This window comes from Podarcis erhardii, assembly GCF_964252035.2.
Source record: "Podarcis erhardii genome assembly, chromosome: 2".
Classification (NCBI taxonomy): Eukaryota; Metazoa; Chordata; class Lepidosauria; order Squamata; family Lacertidae; genus Podarcis; species Podarcis erhardii.
The window spans coordinates 24,417,774-24,443,347 of NC_138498.1; the positions used below are offsets into that span (position 1 = coordinate 24,417,774).

The 25,574-nt window shown below is 39.6% G+C and overlaps 1 protein-coding gene across 4 annotated transcripts in view; it reads left to right on the forward strand.

The window, feature by feature from the left end:
- Positions 1-25,574, forward strand: part of CEP112 (centrosomal protein 112) — a 224,113-nt gene that overhangs the window by 37,829 nt on the left and 160,710 nt on the right. For all 4 annotated transcript variants that reach the window (XR_014153298.1, XM_081849579.1, XM_081849578.1 and 1 more), the window contains 8 exons: positions 3,532-3,618; positions 7,641-7,740; positions 8,794-8,912; positions 9,081-9,224; positions 20,908-21,062; positions 21,879-22,008; positions 22,498-22,590; positions 23,823-23,882. Coding sequence is in view for 3 of the 4 variants with exons in the window: in XM_081849579.1 (XP_081705705.1) it covers positions 3,532-3,618; positions 7,641-7,740; positions 8,794-8,912; positions 9,081-9,224; positions 20,908-21,062; positions 21,879-22,008; positions 22,498-22,590; positions 23,823-23,882 (888 nt within the window). In the remaining variant the exon portion in view is untranslated. The remainder of the gene's footprint in view (positions 1-3,531; positions 3,619-7,640; positions 7,741-8,793; positions 8,913-9,080; positions 9,225-20,907; positions 21,063-21,878; positions 22,009-22,497; positions 22,591-23,822; positions 23,883-25,574) is intronic.

The window sequence follows — 25,574 nt, forward strand, 5'->3', positions numbered from 1 at the left end:
GTGTCTGGTAACCCCAGAAACCAAATGGAACTATTTTGAAATAAGTGGTTTAATGTTCAGTCCAAAGCTTAAGCAAGCAGGATATTATGAAAAACATAAAACAAGTTGTTGATTTTTTTTAAAAAAATATTGTTTTATTTAAAAAGAAGCAAAGTGTGTGTGAGAGAGCACATAAAATCCATTTCATTGGTATCACTCTCAATAGCTTTAATTATAGGGAAAGAACAGATGTTTGACATCAGTAGTGCTTACATGCCCGTAAGGCTTAATTTCTTCATAGTTCTTTGTAAAGAGCATAAACAATGACAGAAACACAAAGGAATGAGCTGTGGCAATGATAAAAATTTTACACTTGCAAACATTTCAGTATGGGAAGAATACACATAATAATCTAAAACATTATTACCATTTTCTATTTTTATCGACAGTTTTGCCAGTAACAGTTGCTGCTTTTATTATGATTAATCAGCTTCATTGTTTTTCATTCTGAAAAAAGACATAGGAGTATCATAATATTCTTTTGAACCTATTTTGGAGATGTATTTGCTTGTGTTTGGCACTAGGCCATTAAGCAAGAGGAGCTGATAAAACTTACTAATGTGTTGTCAGCTGTATACTGTAGTAAGAAACTAAAATGAGTGGTTGATCATAAACTGGATTTATTTGTTAGCCTAATAATCACAATATAGTTAACCAGCCTAACTTCATTGCATTCTTAAATTCAAAGGGAGTCTCACTTTTAGGGACACATTACTTAAATTGGATTATCGATCACTTGCACCTGCAAATGCAATCACCTTACATTTTGTGATATCAGTTCTACATTCTTCTGTGTTTCTACAGTGATTTATGGTGGAAAAGTTAAGACCAGTCTGTACTGAATTTCGAACCTGAAATCAAGACTTAGCTTTATTTGGAGAAAGCTTAAATGAGCTCCAGGATTCTTTGGTTTTTTTGGTTTTGGCCTGTGCTTTTAATTCCCCCCCCCAAAAAAACCCCAATAGTAGTTAGTTAATTAATTTCTTTCTCCTGTACTTTCACACAGGGAACATGGAATGTTTGAGACCTTTCTTACGGTTACATTCCTTGAGCCAAAGCTTTATTCTGAGTCATGCTGCCTTATAATATATGGAGAAGGTGATCATTGTCATCTCAGAAAAGATAAACTGAAGTTGTTAGGTGCTGCATATTCCCTTCTTGTAGGACATGCAGTGAGGTGGGAAAGTATTTCCTGTTGTTATTCTGTCTCTCACAGCTACAATAAACCTACCATTAAAATTATGGACTGGTCATTTCTTCATCAGAGGGCAAACGGGCAAATTTAGCAGGGGATCAAGTACGTTTTCCCCTCACTGTATATGCTCTTGTAGCTCAAGGGACATTTATGGATCTTGGCTTAATTCCATGAGGACTTCAGCCTAATTTCATGTGAGTGGCAAAGAGGAGAAAAAACAGGGAGGAGGGACAGAGAAAGGGAGGAGGATAGAGAGAGAGAGAGAGAGAGAGAGAGAGAAAAGAAGCTGACTTATTCACTATTTGTTCTGGCTCTGCCCACTGCTGACATGTGGCCTGCAGCAGGGAATGCAGTCACTGATTAAGAAATGTTTCCCATCCCTGGGCTAAAGCAATTGTTAGAAACCTACATTAAAAATTGCTGTGCAAAAATTCACTTCAGGAGCAGCTTTAAAGATGTATGTTCTTGATAGATGAGGCTGTTTGTTGGGAAGACCTGGGGTTAATTGGAAGAGTCTCTTGAAACCACACAGTATGTCCCTGGAATTTCACAACATCATTCAGAGTAGGTGTTTGGGAAGGGGCAATGGAGTGATAGCTGCCAGAGGGGTCTCTAGTCCCTGAATGCTAGTAGAATGCCACAACATCAGGAGATGATGATGATGATATATAAATTATTATTTATACCCCACCCTTCAGGCTGAGTTTCCGAACCCACTCTTGGCAGCTACCAACAGAATATTAAAAACACAATAAAACATCAACCTTTCTGGGCTTCTGTACCTGCTCCCACAAACAGAGAGCACCAGCTCATTAAAAGCAAGCAGATCTGCACTGGCAGCCCCATTGAGTATAGCTTCTTTGGAGCCTCAGAACTTGGGGCCATGGAGATCCCCAACAGTGGTGGTAGATGCAAGCTGTGATGCTCCTATAGCCTCTGGGACCTGAGCAGATAACGGTTTCCTCTTCCTTCCATTGACAGGCATTGTATGGGGTTATCTGGAGTGTAGCACCTGAGATGGTGCACTGGGTCATGATGCATCATCAGATCACACTGCTGGCATGTAGTGGCTGTCTCCATTTGGGGACATCTCCCTGGGTATTGCTGAGCAGCAGCTGTCTATGGAATGCCATTTTTGCTACACCCAGACCTATCATGATGAAAACACCTTGTGACATAATGGGCCTGTCTCCAGGATGCCTTGCCTTTCTAGCAGCCCTGGCCAGACCACCTCCCATTGCTGCCCATACCTGTAGGTACTTATGCCTTATTAGAATGCTGCAAGCTCCCCAGGCTGCTTGTTCACCTTGGTCCAGCAACCTGATGTCTAAGATTGTTCCTTCTGCCTTCTGGGTGTTTCATGGTATCCATCTGTTTCTCTGTTGAATTTCAAAACACACTTCAAGAAGATATGTTGTAAACTCCTATAAGAAAGTGGCATTTCTCACTTATGGCTGTGGTAAACTGATTGCAACTGAGAAAATGTAGAAGACCGGTTTGAGAATCCCTTTAATATAAACTATTAAATTCTTGGGCAATATAAAATAAAAGAGATCCAATCTTGCCAAAGCACATACATTATTGTTGGCTTACACTGGATGAACACCCCCTTTTAAGGAGTTCTCTAGTACTCTTTTTGCCTTCATTTGATTGCTTGGTGCATTTTGTTTTCAGCAATTATTTTTCAGTGTTAACTTCAGTGCCCAACATACTTTTATAATTATATACTGGTATTTGCATTTACAAGCATCTTGCATTTATTTAGATTATGTTTGTAGACAATATGGACAGAATTAGTGAAAGACAAGGCAGGATTATTTGAAGGGGCTGGATATTTTTCATATCCAGAATCTTTTTACTAAGTATTCAAACAGAATATATTTGTCTTTGCGGGTTTCAGTTTAAATTATCCATTGATCAGTTTTCCTATCATTGTTTTGCGCCTTTTTGTTTGTTTGTTTGCATTATTATTTTTATTTTGCAAGAACTGTAGGAAGGCAGGGAACAGTTGGGATGCTATTGCAGGTGCAGTAAGAGAAAATGGGAATTGACTTCTCTTATGCAAATTGAGACCAATATATGGGTACTTGCAAGTAGAAAACAGATTGTTGTTGAAAAAGGCTTTTTCTACTTGTCTAACTTCAGCTGAAACCATTTTCAGCAGATTGATATTTATTTATATAAATAAAATGAGTGACTTTTAAAATGTTGAGCTTATTTTGGAGGTTGGTAAAAAATAATAATACTATTTTGTTTCTCTTGAAACTGATCAATATATTTAAATTTTCCATTTGCAGCTGGAGATGAAATCCAAACTAATGGAAGCTAGAATTCAAGAAGAAAAGCTTAAATTACAACAGAAGCACGATGGAGATGTTCAGAAGGTATAGTATATTGTGAAAAAGGTTTGAATGATGATTGTATATGACATTGTAGTGTGCAAGGAAATAATAAAAGTAAAGCTTTTCCTCAGGCAGTTTATCCAGTATTTGGCTTTAAAATGGGATTCCATTGGCTATGTGAAATGCTCGAAAACTGATATGAATGGGATTTTGTATATTGGAATAATAAGAATTTTTGGATGCAGCATTGTGCTGTCTTTTGTAGCTTGCACTGATCATGTTAGTATAAGACACAGTACAAGACAAAGGATTACAAACTACTTGGCCTTGGTAGGCAGTTCCACTTATATGGGAAAATGCACATATGTGCTTGCTTGCGCACAAGCATGAAAATTTGAACACTCCTAAAACCCTGTATTTCGCTACTGTAACCTTGTGGTGATGCATGAGAGAGAGATTCTGCAAATGGCTTGAAGCCTGCTGTCTAAAGGGCTGTGGTAAAAGCTTTGGCAACCACTGAGTTGGATTTCAGTAGATAGGGCTTGTGGCTATTTCTTTGTATTTGCCAGAACAGAAGTTGGTCCCAGTGGTGGTACAAGAGAGCATGTTATCTCCCAACTAGTTAATCCCATGCCAGATCCTACATTGGTAATAGCATTTGATTGTTGGAAACATTTCTCATTTTGTTAATAGGCATTCCATTGGCTCTGTAAAACCTTCCAATTACCAAGAAGTCTTGTGTTTACTACTAGATTTATATCAGAAGGTCTAAGGGAGTTAATTTTTTTATTTATTTAGAAGAGTTTGCAAAGAGCACATAATGCCAAACACAGTTTAGTTTAATGTGGCTTAACATCCAATTAACTTCTGACTAGTATAAGCTACAATTCAGAGTATTTCCACTCTGAATGCATTTGATCTTACAACGCTCCATGAGCAGAAGGCCGCTGCCACATAAAGAAGGGTTTTCAGCGAACTGAAATCCAAAAGTCCACTTCCGTTTGTGCAAGGCATTGCACAGTCCCTTGCGTGAGGTTTTGCTCAGCATCTCAAGATGCATACTGGCACAAGGGCTTGCATGGTGCTGCAGGCTGTCTTCCACTAGTCCCTGCAAACAGTTAATGGGGCAGCACCACTTTCAGAATTTCTAATGCCCATGCACCTCTGGATCTAACCTCATGTTTTCTATGGGTTATGGAGTGATTCTCTTATGGGACCCTCTGAAGCAGAAGGGACATACTTTGGGGTACCATATTTGTCGCCTGAGGTATAGGAGTCCTCGGTGGTTAGCAGTGTCTTGTATCAGCTTTGGCTGGTATGCCTGCTACAGCAGCTCCTGGATAGGAACAGCTTGGCCACTGTAGTCCATGCACTGGTAGTCTCAAGACTGGATTATGTGCTTTATCTGCAACTGCCCTTGGGCAGTCCGAAGCTTGAGCTAGTGTGGAATACTGCACCTAGACTGGTGGTGGGAACAGACAACCGCCAGCTCATTCCACAAGTGTTAAAAGATCTGTACTGACTTCCCATCTGCTAGCAGATCAGGTCAAGGTTCTCATACTGGTAGTGAACAAAGCTCTGAACAATTTAGACCCACGACACCTTAAGAATTGTCTTACGCTGTATGTCCCAGATTGATTGCTGAGATCACATAGGGCAGTACTGTTATTGGGCCAGAAACATGACTCATGTCAACGAGGAGTTATTCCTTCCTTCAGTGTAGTGCACCCAACTCTGTGGAGCTTCATCCCATTGGAAATTAGGCAGGTGCTGTCCCTTACTCACTTTCACATGCAAGATAAAAGTGGTTTTATTTCAGGAGGTCTTTGAATGCTGTTTTGATGTTTTGATGTTTTCTTCTCCAGTGTTTTAATTTATCTTTACATTTTGTGCATTGTATATTTTAATTTTGTAAGCTGTTTTGAGACCCAGATGTGGTGAAAAGGGGGGGGGTATAAACTTTCTGAATAAATGAAATACATAAAATGCATGTTGTAGCACTGAGTATCTTGCAGGGTACTAGCAGGGTAATAATAGAAGTTAATTTGTTGTAATGACTCATAGGGGATAGCAGTACTGAAAATCTGTCAGAAGACTTGGTGAATGTTGGTTTTTCATGCTTGTTTGCTTTGTTTTAAGGCTATGCTGTTTGGGGATTTTTCTTATACTGTGTTGATTTTGTGTAAACTGTGTTGTGAACCTTTGTAGAAAGGCAGGGTATAAATTCATACGTAATAATGATAACATTGTTTGACCCCAAAGTATAAAACATCGAAGATTCTTCAAAAGGATTGTAATATTTGGCAATGTACATATTTTGTTAATTGGCTCTTGCCACTGTGTCTAGGTGCTGAATATGAGAGGATGTAAGAGTTTTGAAAGAATAACATGGAATGGGAGGTTGGTCAACCCAAGGCACCAACAGCTCCCAAAGGTGTCCAGTGTGAAACCACATCCTCTTAAACAGTAATGTTAGGATTGGTGTCAGAGGCAATATGATTTCTCAGTTAAAGTTCACTTGTACCAGAACTCTGAACTGAGCCTGGGGTGAGTAAATGTCCTGGGTGGTTGAAGATAAAGTGAATCTGCTGATGGAGACCTCAACAATGAGCACAGTCATGAATCCTCGCCAGGTCTCTCATATGTCAGCCAAACTGAGAAAGAAGATAACAGAATAAGAAAACTGAAAGATATGTTGGCAAGATCGGTGGCAATAGGTGATGGGATTTGGAGATGGTTGGGAAGCAGTTTCCCCTCAACTCCCCTCAAAAAAGTGGTCCTAATTGCTTTGAGCATAGTAAGAGTTTAAAAGAAGAGCCAGTGGACTTTTTGCCTCCAGCCTGTAACATTACTATATATTTGTATTCCAGATTCACAGTGTGAGTGGAAGTAATGCCTTGCTTCCTTTAAGTTTATGCATTGCTGAGAGTGAATAGGAAATGTCCGTGTGTCATGAACTAAAGACAGTGAGGCAGAACATTATTTTATAAATTTGTGGGATATCCTGTGGTATTTCACGACCACATGTGGTACAGTGGAGAGCTGGCAGTTTTGCAAATAACCAAGTTTTATTGTTACAATCAATGGAAGTAGACCATTGTCTAGGCCTATAGGAGCCATAGTAGTTTGGGTTTGTATATTCAGCCCAGTACGAAAGGCATAGGGCTAGAAAACTTACATTTCTATACTATTCAGAATTGCGAGTACCACTAAATATTGGGTGAGTGTAAAGGGAATAGAATATATTTTTCACAAAGGTGAGATTGTGGCCAGAGAATATGGCGGTAGGAATTATCCCAGGATTTGGGGAATCCACTGAAAAGTTTAAGATGGTTAATAATCATAAATATGTACAGCCCTGTATTCTGGGGAGGTTTAGAACAAAAATATTGCCCTTGCTTTTCCTTTGAAACTAGTAGTTTTGTTTTGACTGACACAGCAGGGTCTCCAGATGAGATGTCCTATGGTATTCTAAAGTAAAGAATAATCCTTTTATTATTATTTTTTGTTTGCAGACTGAATACCGAGTTCTTTTGTAAAGAAAACATTTCATCTTGAATGTTTTCTTCACATTCTTTTCTTTTCTTGCTGGGATCCCAAAGGATTAAACAGAGCATTTAGCAATAATACTTACACTTGCATTTTAGAGTTCTCTTTCAGAACTTGTTAGACTTCAAAATTCTTTATATGATTGCAAAGGGATGTTGATGCCTTGGGGAAAATAAATCTTCTCAAAATCAGTCTTTTGTGTAACGTTTCCCTCTCTTTTCAGTTCCTTTCACAAAGGACATTTACACTAAAACTGTACGAGTCTTTTAAAAAGTTTTGTGCTGTTTTGACCAGCTGAATGCATCCTTTGTTTATGTTACATTTAGTTGCTCTAAATACTTTCTAAATTCATAAATCCTTATTAAGTGTGTGAGAAATACACACTTCATGGAGTTTCTTTTAATATACCAAATTTATCTTGGTTCCTGCTGATACTATACTGTATTCTGATTGTAGTCTTTCCTGTATATACTTAGCCTCATAGATTTACTAAGCACTGGTGATTTATCCTATAGATTTTGGACAGAAAGAATAATGAAACTGAGGTACTGAAGACCTTGTACAAAACTAAGCAGAGTGAAGCTGAAGAGACCATTCGAAAGCTTGAAAAAAAAGGTGATGAAGCATAAACGAAGTACTCTGGACTCAAAAGTATTAATTTTCACCTTATCTAACTAGAGGCAAATATTCAGGACTTTGTCAGAAATTGCTCCTCAAACTGGCTTTGCCATGGATTGCTACAGAACAAAAAAAAGAGCATCCCTGTTCTCTTTGGTTAGATCTTCTCAGCAGCCTTTGTAAAAGGAAGCAGGATGAGTCTGCTGGCGTGCTGGTCAACAGCTACTGTTGGGAGTTACTGTCTCATTTGGAGGGTATACCTTTGAACCTGCATAGAATTAATCTGAATACATTTGAAGAGTCCTAATTGTTTTGCTGTTAGAAGCATTTGAGCACCATGAGCTTTGCTCAAGTGTTTGGCTTGGTTTTCTAAAGTGAAATTATTTGGCTCAGGACTGTTCTGCCGACCCAATGAGTTTAGTGATGGGCACCCCCTCTCCACCACCCCAATACCAGCCCCCCCGTATCCTATGGCAAACTACTTTTGCAACTTGGGATTAAAAAAACAACAATATGGCAGCATAGTCCATTAATCAGATGAGAAACAAACAAAATATGGTAGACCTATCTACTGAATTCTGTACAATTAGAGTACAGAAGGTGACCATTTTGTGTGGAGGTTTCGTTCCGCAGAGCATGCATAAATGCCCCCACCCCATTATGCCCTGCCCTTATCCGGTCCCCATTCTGCCCTCTTCTGGGTCCTAAAGGATCCACATGTCGGCAATCACGCGTCAATTGGACGTGTCTAAAATGGTCACCACCTGTAGTTCTTTGGAACCTGACCACCCTTTGTATTCAAAACATTGATATGTTTTATAATCACACTTATCCAGAAATAAATTGAAAGCAAACTAATTTATCGTTCAAGGTTTTTAAAGAAATGTAATCAAAGGCAGGTTTCACACATTAAAATGAAATGCCGCTTTTAAACAAAGTGAGGTCAGCTGGAACACTCATCTGATTATATCCGTTGCCAGATGTAATATCAGAAAGGCCCATTTTCTCATGTATTGCATTTTCTTCTTTTATATTTCTCTTTTCTGACAGTTCAGACGCTTGTCCGTGAGTCACAAGTTGTTAGAGAAGCAAAGGAAAAGCAAATTGCAGAACTAAAGAAGTTGTGTGAGCAAAGTACAGATTCCTTGAACAATGAATGGGAGAAAAGGGTAATCTGTATTTTTTTTCTGGATTCACTATAAATGTAGGAAGATATTAATATGGAAAAAATATTTCTATTTTTTAAAAATAATATATTGCCTTTTTATAATACCACAGCCATTTTAGGATAGGAGCTGCTGAATGCTATCCTAATTTTTGTGTGTGTTTGTGTATAGCTCCATAATGCTGTGGCTGAAATGGAAAAGGAGAAGTTTGACCTTCAGAAAAAACACACGGAAAACATCCAGGAATTGCTGGAGGATACAAATGCACGACTAAGTAAAATGGAAGCAGAATATTTGGCACAAAACAAATCAACTGTAAGTATTCCAGAATGTGGAAATTTGTGACATAAACGAGTGTATTGCAGTGCTGATATAAAAATTTAGGTAAAAAAATTATTTGTGTCACAGAAATATGCGAAAATATTGTCAGGCTGAGAATTATTGTAACTCTTGTGCAGTACAAGACTGTAAACAGTGACATTGCTTTATTAAACGGATAGTTGAAGTGGGAACACTGTGTCTCTTCCTCTCCCCCATCCTACTTCACACAAGGTTTCACTTCGCCTCCATGTTTGTTTTGAATATAATAGCTGATACATTTTACAGTTTATTGTAAGATTTTTATTATGAAATGGCAGTAGTGAGTCAGAGCTCCAGCTAAAGCTTTTCCCCTACTTTTTAGTTCTATAGAGAATCAAACCTATGGAGTGTGGGCCTTGCCTTTTATGGTATTATGGCTAATCAACAACTGGTTCCGCTTTAGGTCACATTTTTTTCTGTATCATTGTGATAGTGGGTTTCCTTGAGCTAAAGTGTGGATTACTTTCCTGCAATGAGGAGTTGTTGTTGTTGTTGTTGTTGTTGTTGTTGTTGCTGCTGCTCTTCTTCTTCTTCTTCTTCTTCTTCTTCTTCTTCTTCTTCTTCTTCTTCCATGCTATACATGCAGGTCTCAGGGTGGTTCACAGAATAAAATTAGAATATGAAACCACAAAGTAAATAATAAAATAAAAACAACAACAACAACCCAATAATCCCTCACCCAACACATTTTCAAAGGGCATAGGATGTCAGTCAAATCCTGATTAAAAGGGAACGTTTTTGCCTGGTGCCTAAAGGTGTATAATGAAGGCGCCAGGCAAACCTCCCTGAGGAGAGCATCCCACAGACGGGGAGCCACTGCAGAGAAGGCCCATTCTCGTGTCGCCACATTCCGAATGTCTCAGAGGGCCTCAGAAGGTGATATCAGGGTCTGGATAGGCTCATAGGGAAAGTGGTGGTCCTTGAGGTATTGCGGTCCTGACATGTTTAAGGCTCTATAGTTCAAAATCAGCACTTTGAATTGGACCCAGAACTGGTAGCCAGTGTAGTCAGACCAGGATTGGTGTAATGTGCTCAAACTGGCTTGCTCCGGTGAGCAACCTGAATTCTGCACTACCTTAAGTTCCCAGACTGTCTTCAGAGGCAGCCCTACATATAATGTAGGTCCATGCCTTTTCCTTATGTTTGCACTCTATTTCCAGTTTTAATGTTCTTAGCATGGGATATTTACACCTATAAGTTTTATGCTACGATAAATCTGCTCTGCTGGTGTCTCCTGATTGTTCCATTGCCCCATCTTAACGTTTCTTCATGGATATTTGCCACATAGGATGCCAAGAGACCTTATCAAAAGAATTGCTCAGTTAGTTAGAAAATCCCCACTTTTTTTATCTCCCCCCCCCCGAAGTGACCTACTTTCAGATCTGCAAGTTCAATCAGTTGTCTCTTCCAACTCTATGATTCTATGATTCTATGAATTGGAAGGTAGGGTTGGCCAGATCACTCTGTCTCTGGTTTGTATCTATGTCAAGTGTGTTTATTCTGAAGTCTGTTCCATCCCATTTCTGCAGTTAACTTGCAGGTTTTTTTAAAAAGCTAAATCTGTATGAAAATTCATAGATGCTTTAATATGTGGATAATCACGGAATACATCTTCAAATACCTATTTTTTATCTCAATGTGCACATTTCTAAATGTGTCTTTTCATAAAATAAGTACCTTAGAATGCATTTTGGTTCTTTTTTTAAAAGCTAAGAACTGTATCACAAAATTCTGAGTGCCAAATCTTCAGGATATTCATGTTCTGGCCCTTATGGTAGTCCAGGAGGTTCAAATGAGGTCATTTTGCTTAAAAAATTCCTCCCCATCTCTGTTCTGGAAGGCAGAGATGTTGCAGGAAAACTGACACCTTTCTGGGGTACTGGCAAGTCCGGTCATACATCGGGTTTAAGTAGCTTTGGGTTAAGCATTTTTGGGTTGCGCTCTGCAGCGACCCGGAAGTAACGGAGTGTGTTACTTCCAGGTATCGCTGCTCGCGCATGCGCAGACGCTCAAAATTATGTCACGCGTATGTGCAGAAGCGGCAAATTGCAACCCACGGATGCAGGTTGCGTTCGCTTCAGGATGTGAACGGGGCTCTGGAACGGATCCCATTCGCATCCAGAGGTACCACTGTAGTCAGTCTTTGATTCTGGAAAATGATTCCTCTTCCGTGTTCTGAAAGGCTGAGCCAAACTAAGTACACAGCCAAGGAGGATGACTCCCAGATTGGTTGTGAGAATCAGGGTGGTCAGTAAGACTTCACAGGGCACCAGATTCTGTTTTAAAACCGTTTTCTTTTTCCTTCTTTCTCTTCCTTCATTATGATCGGACGCACTAATCTTTCTCTTACCTCTTTTTGCTCTTTTCCAGTCTTAAGTAGTGGAAGGGCAGAGGGGAGCTGAAGTACAGCAAGAAGAAAGAAGTTGCTAGTGTTGTTTCTTCCCATCTCTCCCTGGCCATTAACTCATTAGGTGGCCTTAGACAAACCATTATCTCTCGGTGATAATTTTGGCCCTTTCTTCCGGGGCAGTTATATCAATGTATACGCAGCACTTGGAAGATTTGAAATGCTCTCTCTGACCATGTTTGCATATTACAGCAAGCCATGAGCTGATGCTCAGTGTGAATGAGCAGTGTTCTATTGCAGACTGTCGAATTCCTCCCATTTTACTCTGTCCTTACTCAAGCAAGGGGAAGCAAACCACAAGCTGTGATGTGCAAAGCAGCACTTGTTGTTCCTTTCCCCCTGCCCAAGGAAGGGTGAAATGAATCAGGAACAAGTCAGCAGTTCATGCTAAGTCATGGATTGTGGCTTTCCATGAGAAGTGAACAGGACCTATAAATGCAAAGTATTTTGATTTATGGAAAGGGAGAACGTTCATCATCTTAAATTCTTTTCAAGTTATTGTTAGTGCTGGTAGTAGCTTCCATGTGTTGCGACTGAACTCTTTGCACTCTTCATGATATGGCATGGTTGTCTGTCCCCACTCCCAGCATTGACAAGGCCTGTTGAAAGACAACAAAGACCATGAATGCTTTCTTTGAGTTGTCATAGCATCAGCATAGTTATGGTATCAGAGGTTGTATTGCAACAGTGGGCACAAGTAATGACTTATTCTTATAGATTTGCAGGATGGAATAGTGTCACACTTGAGCAACGTTAGAAGATTTGAAAGTACTTGTTAGCAGATAGGGAACTGGACACAGATTGGGAAGCTGTAACCCTTAGGGGGGAATCTCATTTAAAGGGGTCATCCATCATACCAGATTGGTTCCTCATGTAGATGGGAAGTCACTTTTCATCTTGCAATTCCCACATGGTCCTTCATCATTTCTTTATTCTAGTTTGACAGTAAGGACAGAATACAAACTCATCGCAAAAGTGTCTCTCTGTTCTATGCTCAGGTGTTGATGTTTCACAAGGTTTTGTGTCTTGGTGTCCTTCCCTTCTGAGTCGCTTGTGAGATGAATTTTGTACTTGGAGTTTGCAAGGCAGGTATTTGTGCCTTAAAACTCAACAAGTCCCTTTTGACATTTTTCATCAGTGTGGCACATTTAAAGTACTGATCATTTGTTTGATGTTGCCTTTAAAGCTCACTCAAATTTTAGATTCTGTTGTTAATGAAAGTTGAATTGAAAAAAAAAATTAGCATTCAAACCTTGGCATAGGTAATGATAAATATGGCAAGAAATGGACACAGTCTGTCAGCAGGATTGAATTTTAGAACCATCAAAAGCAGACAGATCTTGCACAGCAGCTCCTGATTTAATAATTAAACATAGTAGGGTTCAAGGTATGGCTTAAGATGAAAGACTAGACTGTCACTGAAAATTAGTTTCTCTTTTCTTATTATTTCAGACTCCCCCACCCCCCTTTTTCATAGAGTTTTCTACTGTCAAGAGTGCCATTTGTTGTGCACAAGTGAATTTTGCTGAGTGATGAGACTTGCAAATTATATTCTTGACACATGCATTATTCTATTATACATAGTTCTATTTCTGAGGAGAAATATTGCTATCTTAAACATACAGCAATAGTTATTGCTAGATTTTGGACCAGAAAAATTATTAGAATTTGACAAGTTGGAACAATGGTTTCACCCAAACGTCAGCATTAGATTTGGCATTTGACTCCTAATCCTTTTTAAGCTTATAATAAACATATAAATGGAATTTTAAAAAATATATTGGAACGAATTTGGGGAGGGGGATACACATGGTGGTGAATGATTCATTTTGGAATATTTGAAAATTGGCAGCCTTTTAAAACAGAAATGGGATTTAGAGACGGATGGATTTCTGGTCATGTTAGATATTACTCTCTGAACATAGCATGCATTGGAGTGACTTTCTCACTCGCATGATTCCTGTGTTTTGCTTGGCTGCTGTCCCTGAGCTGTAGGTGTAGCATCTTACCCAGCAAATCATCATATTCTCCTGTGAAAGACATCAAATTCAGGGATATCCCAGTAAGAATGAATGAAGTATTTGGCCAGGTTGAATATGTTGGTTTCTATTTCCCTCACTGAGCAGCAACTGCAGTCACAAGACATTGTTTTGCATTCCACAGTCCAAGTTACTGTTGGATTCCCACGGGAATGGGAGACTGGATGTGACGTTCACTGGTTTCCTGTTTTTCACTGTTCTCTCGGTTTCTTTGTCAGAGAGACAGTTGCTCCTCTGCTCTCACAGAGGCAAGATGCATGTTTGTATTCTCTCAGCATAGAGTGTAAATAAAGTTAAGAATGTGGCACATACTGCTTATCCTTCTTCTGTGTGGACTACTCTGCTTGGGCTCAAGATAAGACGAGCCTGTATCAGCTTCAGATGGGCCGAAGCTGGTCAAAATCTCACAGGATATTGCTTTCTACTGGGCAAGAGTGTGGGCTTTTTATAACTGTAAGTGGGCAAATAAATATATATCTGGAGGTCTTTTAAAAGCCTTCAAACAAGTAGCTTATTAGCATTCTCAAATAGCACGCAATAGTTTTGTATAAGAAGTCTACAGCAATAAGAATTATGTTTTACATACCAGCTTAATTTATCTTCTGCGATTAATCACTTGATAAATAAACATTTATTTTGTTTCTTAAAACCACCAGTTCATATTTTATCTTCTTGTGCCTTTAACCAGAGAGAAGGGTTATGTGAACAATGAAGTTTAGTTATCAGCAGGGCTGATAACTTGTTAAAAAAATTCTGTTAAAGAAAATTCTGCTTCAATAGGAGCTTGAATCTGATCTGTATACACTGGTACCTCGGGTTAAATACTTAATTCGTTCTGGAGGTCCGTTCTTAACCTGAAACTGTTCTTAACCTGAAGCACCACTTTAGCTAATGGAGCCTCCTGCTGCTGCTGCTGCTGCTGCTGCTGCTGCTGCGCCGCCGGAGCACGATTTCTGCTCTCATCCTGAAGCAAAGTTCTTAACCTAAGGTAATATTTCTGGGTTAATAAGAGTCTGTAACCTGAAGCATATGTATTCTGAAGTGTCTGTAACCCGAGGTACCACTGTACTGGGGTCTCCAAATTATGGCTGGGCTTGGTAGCCAACTTTTAGTTTCTGCTTGCCAGCTATGCAGTCTAATCATAATAATAATGCATAATAATACAACAGTACATCAATTTATCAACACAGCTGTTGCCTATGTTGTCTGTCATGTACCACATGGGGTGTTGTTATTTTTTAATTCACCTGAAATCCACAGTGCTTGTTTTTGACAATGCCTCCCCCCCCTTTCAAAATGTTGAAGACTATCCCTCTGCACCGCACTGCATCCCACCCAAAATATTCATATGTTTTATATAAATTCAAATATTAAACATTTACATTGTTGTTTTCAGATACAACCACAACGTGTGGGGAAGGCGTGGTTCAGTATGATGTTTAATTTTCTGGCTGATTAATGAAGGGGAAATAAAGGATTAGAAGCTATGTAACTAGGCTTCTACTGGTGGGAGTATTCCCAGTTCCACAAACAAGATGGAAGTGGGAAACGGGAGGAAGCGGGGGAGACAACTTTCACTGACTCCTCCTTCCTCCTGCAGCCATCTTGTATCTCATATATCTTCTCCTGAGCAGTTACCCTGGTAACATTATGAACCACATATTTTCACACATTCAGGCACCCAGACCTTTCAGTAGTCATATGGAGTTTTTATTGATGATTTGCTTTGTGTATATTGCTTTGTACACTAAATTTCATTCTGTTTCAATCACGCTTATGTGTAAAAGTTGAAAGATTTCAGCATTAGCATGTGTCTAAACAACCAGGTTGTTAGGCAATCATCTTTATTTCCTCTCGCATTGTTTTTCTTTGCTTTGAGGCAAAGAGTCTCAAGAAATCTGAAAGTGATTCACTGCCTAATAGCCACATTGTTTTCTCTTCCAATTACATGTGTTTACATTTCATCATAACAGGAATCAAATATCTTCCTATCCCCTGTATACAATAGGAATTAAATATCTTCTTATTTCCTGTAACTTGCTAGATAGCAGATAAGATCTAAAACACTTAATACGATTCTGCTTGATCAGATTCAGCTTTAAATAAGTATTAGATATTTCATTCAATCGCAAATTCCTCTTGTGTAACCTGGTATATTATGGAATTATGAACTTTTTTTTTATGGTTTATGATTTTATTCAGCCATCACCACTGAATACCTCTTCACTTTTTTTGTACAGTATTTTAAAAATGCTTCATTCTAATGTTGCTTCCACATAATCTCTACTGCTTTGTCTAGTTTTTATTTTGTATTGCCCCTTGCTGTCTCTTACTTCCCCTTATTTCAGGTAACAGTCTGCCTGTATGCATAAACATCAGTAAAGAATTACTAGGAATTATAGAAGCGTACATTTGGATGGCTGGTTCTTCATTGCGAGGAGGCTTTCCAGTCTATTATTTTAGATGTCAAATTTACAGGGACAATATTTTCTCCTGGAGTAGGACACCTAGCATAGGGAAATTATGTTTTTGGAGGGCAGGAAGGGCCATCTCCTAAACTTACTTTTGGAAGAGGCTCATGCTCTTCCCACCTTTGTCATGGGCAGATAGACTCTGGCATTGTTCCTTACTTATGGCAGTTTAGTATTTTGAAAGAAGGAGCTAAGTTAAGAACTCTAGCCTAAAGAACAGAGTAGAGAGACTCCCCCTTTGGTCACACTATCCTGGCATACACTTCACTTGGAGATGGGAAAGAGAGAGCGAGAGAGTTTCCCTTAGGTCTCAGTTTTTCCACGTATAGTCATGTTCTGGCAGTCATTCTTCATGGCATAGGCTTCCACTTCACAAGCACTGGTGGACACATGAACTTGTGGAGTGACAAGTCTTGCATGTCCAACCTGGTGCTCTCCAGATGTTTTCAACTACAACACCCATGAGCCCCAGGCTGCATAAATTGGCCATGCTAGCTGGAACTGATGGGAGAGGATCTAGGGAGCACCAGTAGGGAGAAAAGTGGAATACAGACTTCTTCAATAGACTTTCCAAATGGCAGATTCCACAGATTTTGTCATTAGAATCATGGTTGCCTAAACAACCATGTGGTTCGATTCACTACAGAGGACACAGCCAGTACCAAATGTATGACACAGGAAGGTAGGGCACACAGTCATTTTCTCTCTGGGGATTGTCAGTGTACATGGAGAGTTTCAGTGCTCCTCAGTGTCCCACTCCCATAATGGTCAGAAGAGTCTTCACAACCTTTTCTCTTCCATGGTTGGTGTATTGCTCTACACAGTTGCATTGACTTTCAAGTCCCTGAGGGTTTTGTGGCATGCTTGGTTGGGGAGCTGCCACCTCAGCAGCTTTGTGAGAAAGGACTTATTTATGTGAGATGTTCAGGCAGCCACAGTGTTCAGGACATACCTTTACCAAAACACTGTAAGATGAACATTTTAACCTCTTCTGAGAGTGTCTTCAGGAGGCCTGCCTTACAAGGGTAGATCTGATGTGGACACTTTATTAAGTTGGCCACACCATTGCTAATGACCTATATGCAGAGATTATGTAATGAAGTTTCATCTTTTCCCATTAAGATTACAATTCATTTTATCTCTGTCATCTAGGTTAAAATATCTTTCCATTTGAATTTCTAACAGGCACATATTTCCTTCCATATGAACGTCTCCATTCTTTGTGATTGGTTGTAGAGCTCTTAGTCCAGGTTTTCCCTCTACGTCTTTGTGAAATTTTTGTGGAGCCTGGGACAGGGTGTTCTCTGTAGTAGCACCAGAACTTTGGAATCTGCTTTCTTGGAAAGCATCTCACCCTGCCTCAGTATCAGAGTTCAGACAGGGAGTAAATATTTTAATTTTCTTGTCCTATTAAAATAGCTTACACTCTGTTGCCTTTGGTTTTTATTGTTTTTATATATGAGCTATTTTTTCATTTGCAGTACATTGCCTTGAATCCTTTTCTGGTAGAACATTTTTTTTAAAAGTAATTTTACTTGAAATCATCTAGGAGATGTGTTTTAATTTCTAGCCAGTGGGTTTATTGTTTTCATTATCAATGCTTTTAAAATAATTATTTGGGCCCTTTCAGTTTTCTCTCGTGTGCCATTATGAACTGCTAACGGTTTCTTAAACAAGAAAAGTTTATTCTCTTTCGAGTGATTCAAGTTATTTCCCCCCCTTGCCAAATACTGTCCAATTGTCAAAGTGGGATATCCTCTTGATCTTATCATATGGCCAAATCTACTGAATACAGGATGTCTGAAAGCTGCTGTTTATCAAAAGCAGGATAGTAATCTCCACTGGCTACACAGCAAATCCTATAATTGAAAAGAAAAATGTGCTTGACTTTTTGTCCAAACAAATATAGTCCTTAAAGATGTGTTAAGAACAATTTGAAAGAATATATTTTAAGAATGCACTGCGTATGTGATGTTCGTGTTTCAGAAGATATAATGCAAGTGCTTTACCCAAGTACGAGCCATAAAAATCTCCAGTTTACAGAATTGTGTCAACAATAATTTCAGCTACATACTATAAAAAAGCACCGAGTTGATGGATGCTAACTTTCACTTTAGCAGTGGCTGGAAATATTCATTCTTTCCACCTTCTGCCGCACAAGCCTTTGTTAACATAAAAATTGTGATTTGTGTGTCCTGTTTAAATTCCTGAATCCTGACCCAGCTTTGATATTAACCACTTGCCTGGTTGTCATGGGAGGCATCTGACCTTTACCAGTTGAGACTGGTATGCCAGTTACAAATTTATCTAGAGAGATCAAACCCTGCCCCAGCAATCCATTGGCTGGTCGCATTCAGGAAAGACTACTGTAATGTACTCTACATTGGGCTGCCTTTGAAGACTGTCCAGAAACTTTGAGCTGGTGCAGAATGCTAGTTGATAGTGAGTGTATGGTGATTGGAGCATAGGACACCAAATCTATACCAGTGGCACTGGTTGCCTGTACATTTCTGAGCAAGCTCAGAGGTTTTGCTTGTATATTTGCCTATCAGGTCAGTTTGGCTGCTGGGCATGAGAGATGGGACCTTCTCTGTGGTACCCTCCAGATTGGGGAACTCCACAAGGGTGTGTATGGCCTCTCCACTGCCGGTGTTTATGTGCGTCTTAAAAAACCTACCACTGTCAAACCTCTTAAAGGCTATACTCTTAGAACTGGTTATTTTACTACAGATGGTTCTGCTTCTTAGGTGCTAATTTGTACTGATGCTTGTAAACTGCTCAGACTTTTAAAGGATTGCGAACACCAGTGCTGTCGTTACATTCTATTTTATTTATGTATTGTTTTATGATGTTGTGAATAGTTCTGGGTGCGCAGTGCCCCGAAGAGCAACACCCAGATGATTAATAAATAGATAAATAAATTGCAGTGGGATGGCAGCAGTGCATCTTTTGGACAGGAGGCAAGTTCAGCTCATTTTGCAATGGCCACTTGCTGTTCTAAGTTGCTCAAATTGTAATGCCTGGACCCATAGATCTATGAAACAGATGGCGTAGAAATTGCTTTTGGAATAAGAAGTGGTAGAAATGATAAGAGAGCCTGTGTCATGTAGTAGTTCGAGCGTCAGAGTAGGATCGGTGCGGGGGGGGGGGGCGGGGCGGGACCAGGTTTCAAATCCCCACTCGGCCGTGAAACTCACTGGGCCAGTCACTGCCTCTCAGCCTAACCTACCATTAATTAATTAATTAATTAATGGCTTGTGTACATTCACTTTGTAAATGAATCATGTGTCTTTGCATTTTGGATAAATTCAGATAGCGAACAGCCTTTTCACCTAGGGGGCCAAGATTAAAAAAATGGTACTACCATACACCTGCTGCTAAAATGCTGCCCGGAGGCCCAGGAGGGAGGACCATGAGTGATGTTGCTGCCAGAAGTTTTTTTAAAAAATAATAATAATGCAGCAGCGTTGAAGGGTTCAGGTTGTCTGTGTTGGGGACCCATCATCAGCACTATGCAAAAGGCCCCCTGACATCTAGTCCCCGCACAGTAGTGCTATCTAAAAGGAAGAAATAGCACGTATTTGTATCATGGCATGATATATAGAATACTGCAGTGGCAAAACAAAAGTGCAGGGGCATAACAAACCTACTTTCAGATAAGGGACAAAGGAAAATGCTGATCCTAAGCTTCTGCTTGTGGGATATCTTTGGGAGAAAAAAAGGTTAAGGAATACTGTGTTTTTCGCTCTATAAGACACACTTTTTCCCTCCTAAAATGTAAGGGGAAATGTGTGTGCGTCTTATGGAGCAAATGCAGGCTGCGCAGCTATCGCTGAAGCCAGAACAGCAAGAGGGATTGCTGCGCAACGATCCCTCTTCCTGTTCTGGCATCAGGGACAGCTGCGCGAAGCCTTTTCAGGGCAGCATGAGCGTTCCTCCCGATGCGCTGAAGAGGCTTTGCGTTGCTTTCGCTGAAGCCAGAACAGCAAGAGGGATTGCTGCGTAGCAATCCCTCTTGCTATTCTGGCTTCTGGGATTCAGAATATTTTTTCTCTTGTTTTCCTCCTCCAAAAACTAGGTGCGTGAGTGGAGTCCCTTGGATGGTGCTTTGAATGCCTCCTTCCAGCAACTACTGCAGCCGAGCTAGTGCCAAACGTACTGCTCTGCTTTCCTTTGGAGCACATCGGTGAAGCCGAGAGTGGGGTCTTGTCATCTGTCCACTTCCCAGGCTTGTGCCCCGGGGGGGGGGGTGTCACTTCAGTGTTGCTAATGCGGCGGTTTGACTTCACCTCCAGAGGTGCACTCCATTGTCTCTCGAGAGAAAGAAATGCCAACAATATGATGTCAGTATAATTCAGTTCTCTGTGTTAATAAATCTACCAATTCTTTACAGTCTCAATTTTTATAGCTTTATGATAAGATTAGGTATAAAGGTAAAGGAAAAGGAACCTTGGACAGTTAAGTCCAGTCCAAGATTAAGTATAGAGTGGTATATTATTCTGGAGCAACTCTCTATAATGACTCTCCCATCTGGAAATGAAAATTTGAAATTGTTTTTGAAATTTTGAATGAAAGGCTGTTCATTCTGTTTGAAGTTGATGCACATTTAATTTGTTTTGTTGTATGTGATTTGATGGGCTTGCTTTTCCAACCTTTGTATTTTCCATAGAGAATCTGCACATCAACTCAATTCCTAATAGAGTTTTAACCACTTTATTTAGAACCAGGTGGTCAAAGAGCTGGAGGCCCGTGTCCACCAGTTGACTGTGGAAGCGGAATCCAGTAATTTGCAGCATCAGAAGTTATCTCAAGAAAAGACCAGTCTTGAGCAAGCCTACCAGGCTGTGTGCACAGAACTCGAAGAAGTCAAGGCAAGGTACTTAATGAACGTTACCACTTTGGATAATAGGTGTAAAGTTATTCAGTGCCACCTGTAATAAAACATTAGTATTTAGTAATAACTGACTGGTATATGAAAACGAAAAGTTGCATTTTGAGTTTCATAAATATCTGGGTATGTTTTACTTGCCTATTTACTTGCATCACACACTGTGGAATAATTTCCTCACCTTCTGATGTGTTTCCATGGCGGTTAATGGGATAAATCAACGGTGATAATAATCAATAGCAGAGGTACAACTTCTAAGGGGGTAGTAATGTTGATATGTTGTAGCAAAGACAACAAACAATCTTGTGGCACCAAGGCACATCAGTGGTTGAGGAATTCACAGTTCTATGGAGAAATACAATGAACCTATAAAGAACCAAGGAAAGTCAGCAAAATAGTGTAGCGTAAGCATTCTTGAACCTCTTGTTCTCCTTGATCCGGATAGTAACTTTATGAGCAAAGTGAATGTATAAGCAAACCTTCATCTGCCATTACCTCAGATAATGTACTTGATCTTTATCTGTTATTGGTTGCTTCTCACAGGATTTCCCAATGGTGGGTGTGGAGTCCCTGGTTGAAAATGGAGCTCTATATATAGCTAGAGGAATTGGTATATGAAACCGCTTGTTTTCTCGTTGGTTGTATTTTTGTAAAAGCAGTTCATTGTTTGAAGTGATTGTATTTTCATGCTTCATAAGAAAATGAAGATTAATATTGTTCTGTTCATGCTGTAAGATGTGTAAGAGAAGAGAATGTTGTGTTATTTCAGATACCTTTGCTTAGATTTCCTTGCAATATTTCTAGATGCAACTCACTTCAGAAAGAAAAGGGGCGTATTGTACAAGACTTTGAGCAGAACATTCAGACTCTACAAAGCAAATATGATGATGACATAGATTTGTTGAAACAGGAACATGCTCTTTCTGCAGTGAAAGTAAGTTCACACTCAAGAGTAGGATAGGCTTATATACAGATAGGCTTATATATAAACAATATATTAAAGCAAGTTTTCAGTGTTAATTTTTGAGGTTTTATGCTTGCATACACATGTATAGGTATGACTGGGTTTAATTTAATCAACCGATTCTTCTCAGCTCCCTTAATATACTTATATGCATGTATGTTGACAGGGTTGAAATCTAATGTTTCAACATTAGTTTGTTTCTCTGAAGTGTGTGCACAATTTTTAATCAGGTGCCAATGACTATTCTAACAACACTGTTTAATCTATCAGTAACTATAGTAGTATTTGCATTTTAAGGACAAATGAAATATGGAGAGACTGAGTTTAAAAGTTTTCTGTATCTTTTCCAAGTAGATCATCTTCTCCTCCCCCTGTCTTTTAAGTTGAACTTTGAAAAAAGTTTACTTCTGCCGGAGCTAATACAAGACCAACATTCCCTTGTCTATTAAATCCCTACAGGCATCTGATGTGATTGAAGAATTAGAACAGTGTGTGTCGCAATTAAAACAACAGTTACTGGAATCAGAACATCAAAGGCAGCAACAGCTGAGGGTGAGCCCTGCATTTTTCACTCAGGAAAAATGATGAGCCTTTTTTTTCTTTTTTCTTTTTACTACTTTCTGTGATTTGTATGAATAGAATGCTCAAGTGAGAGAGTTTCTGGAGTTCTTGGAAATGTGAGCCAATCACTCAACATCCGTAATAATGGAATATGTTCTTATTTCTGGCTAAACCCTTTAAAGAAACTTGGGGGCTATTTGTCTTATTTCCTTGCTTATTGAACTGATATGAAAAGCGTATATATCAGTGGATTAAAGAAATGCATACAGTGAAGTTGAAAGTAATCCCTGTGTCTGTCTTACATAGTGATAGCTACATTTGTATAAATTAGTACATTAGCATAAACATGTCGCATGACTCCTACATTTCAAATATTTGCTGCCTTTTCCTTGCTGTCCAAATTATGCCTGGCTCTTATTCTTTCTCATTCCTAACCAGTAAATTCACTGCATCTCCTTTTCAGCTTTCCACAGCCCAACATCCTTTCCTTCTTTATCCATTAGCTGCCTTTACTACGGGTTGTGTAACCCTTTAGGGAGAGGAGGCCACATTATGCAGCTGACTGTTTGTGGTATTTTGCTCATGTATTCAAACCTCTCTCCCCACTTTGGGGTGGGGGGCATATGAAAACTGGTTCTGCATGTTTGCACACCTCTAATGGGATGCGGGTGGCACTGTGGGTTAAACCACAGAGCCTAGGACTCGCCGATCAGAAGGTTAGCGGTTCGAATCCCCGCAATGGGGTGAGCTCCTGTGGCTCGGTCCCTGCTCCTGCCAACCTAGCAGTTCGAAAGCACATCAAAAAGTGCATGTAGATAAATAGGTATCGCTCTGGCGGGAAGTTAAACGGCGTTTCTGTGTGCTGCTCTGGTTCGCCGGAAGCGGCTTAGTCATGCTGGCCACATGACCTGGAAGCTGTACGCCGGCTCCCTCGGCCAATAAAGCGAGATGAGTGCCGCAACCCCAGAGTCGGTCACGACTGGACCTAATGGTCAGGGGTCCCTTTACCTTAATGGAAGACTGGAACTGGTGGCATCTTGAGCTCAGATTCCCACACCTTTTCTATAGACCAGTTTTTCACCTGTTTTAAAATTGATTAGCTAAGTCAACTCCCCGCCGTCTGATCAAACTTGCTGTTACATGTGCATTGAATATGGTTATCAGATAGTTCCAAAAGTTTTAGTTATCATGTAATCATCAGTTCCTTGACCTCTGTTTTTCAGGATCAAGAACAGACATATATGCAGGAGAAACTTCATTTAGAGAAAGATCTTGAAAAGAAGGTAATGAATTGAAGTATCAGTTTTATTATATGGAATATCCACTGTAACCATTAAAAGATTTATTTATAAACTGTAAAATGCAAACGTTGGCCAGAAAAGGAACACAGAACTGGTGAAATGTAAAAGCTTATCTGCCAAGGAGCTTTTTTCAATGATAAACCTGTTGATGTTTGTCAGAGAGCTATACTGCCTTGGTTAAGTTATAGTCACTAGCATATTTTAGTCCATAAAGTGGGGGAAACCCTCTTAGGTTAAAGATTTGAATAGTGCCCTGTCTGAAAATGCTTAAGATCTTTCAGTAATTATTTTTAGTTATAATGACATCCAGATTTAAAAGGTTGAATTGGAAGATCTACTAACTAAAAAACAAATCACAGATTAATATTGCCTGTTCTCCAAATTAATCAGTGAGGCAGAGACTGGAGGACACAGGCTCATTCCACCCCAATACAGCAGCTCCTTGTGCCAGATTGAGAAAAGTAATATTAAACTGTTTTCTTCCACTTTCAGTCTTCACAACCACCTCTTTGCTGACAAGCCTGTCCTTGAAATTTTCATGGCAGTCCATCAACCCCAATCACCCAGAATTCTTAGCAAAATACAGAAATATTTCACTTGAGCTGTATTTTTTTTCTATCAGAGTCTGTACTTTTGTAGGAAACAATGGGGAACACAATCATATATAAAGAATCCTGCAAATATCTCTCTTGATATCCAACACTTGTTGGAACTCTTAACAGGTTCCCGAGAGTACAAAAGAGTTATGTTTGATCATTGCTGTGTGTACATTCCCTTGCAGCAGTGTAGGAAAACGTAAATCAAGGCTGGCCAACTTTGCTTTTCCGGAATGCGCATGATAGTGTGATTGTTTCAGATATATGTTGTTGGGTGCCTGTTGGCCATCACTCAGTTGATGTCTTGATTTAGAAGAGATGCCCATTAATGCAGCTGCCCATTGCATATACTACAGTGGTACCTCGGGTTAAGTATTTAATTCGTTCCGGAGGTCTGTACTTAACCTGAAACTGTTCTTAACCTGAAGCACCACTTTAGCTAATGGGGCCTCCTGCTGCCGCTGCGCCGCCGGAGCACAATTTCTGTTCTTATCCTGAAGCAAAGTTCTTAACCTGAAGCACTATTTCTGGGTTAGCGGAGTCTGTAACCTGAAGCATCTGTAACCTGAAGCGTATGTAACCCGAGGTACCACTGTATAGTGTAGAGACCTGGTGTTTGAGCTGTTGATAGTTCTACATAGGTTGTCTGTGATATGCTAAAAGCACATGTGTGTCAGTAGCCCACATACCACCTCTTACCACATACCGCATATATTATTGAAGCCAAGGCAAGGAGCAGCTCCCATAGAACTGATGGTCATCAGATCTGGCAGTTAAAAATGTATTGGAAAAGGGAAAGTGTGGTTGTATTGATATATGCTTTAATTATTATTATTAAGAATAATAAATGTCTATCCCGCCCATTGGGCTGGGTTTTCCCAGCTACCCTGGGTGGTTTACAACATATATAAAAACGTAACAAAACATCAAACGTTAAAAAACAAAATATCCTATCCAACAACATACAAACCAATAAAGCAATAGAAATCAATAATAACAGCAGCAACAATAACAATAGTAACAGTTTACAGTTATACCCAGATTAAAATAACCGCCAACCCCAACTAAACATTTAGCC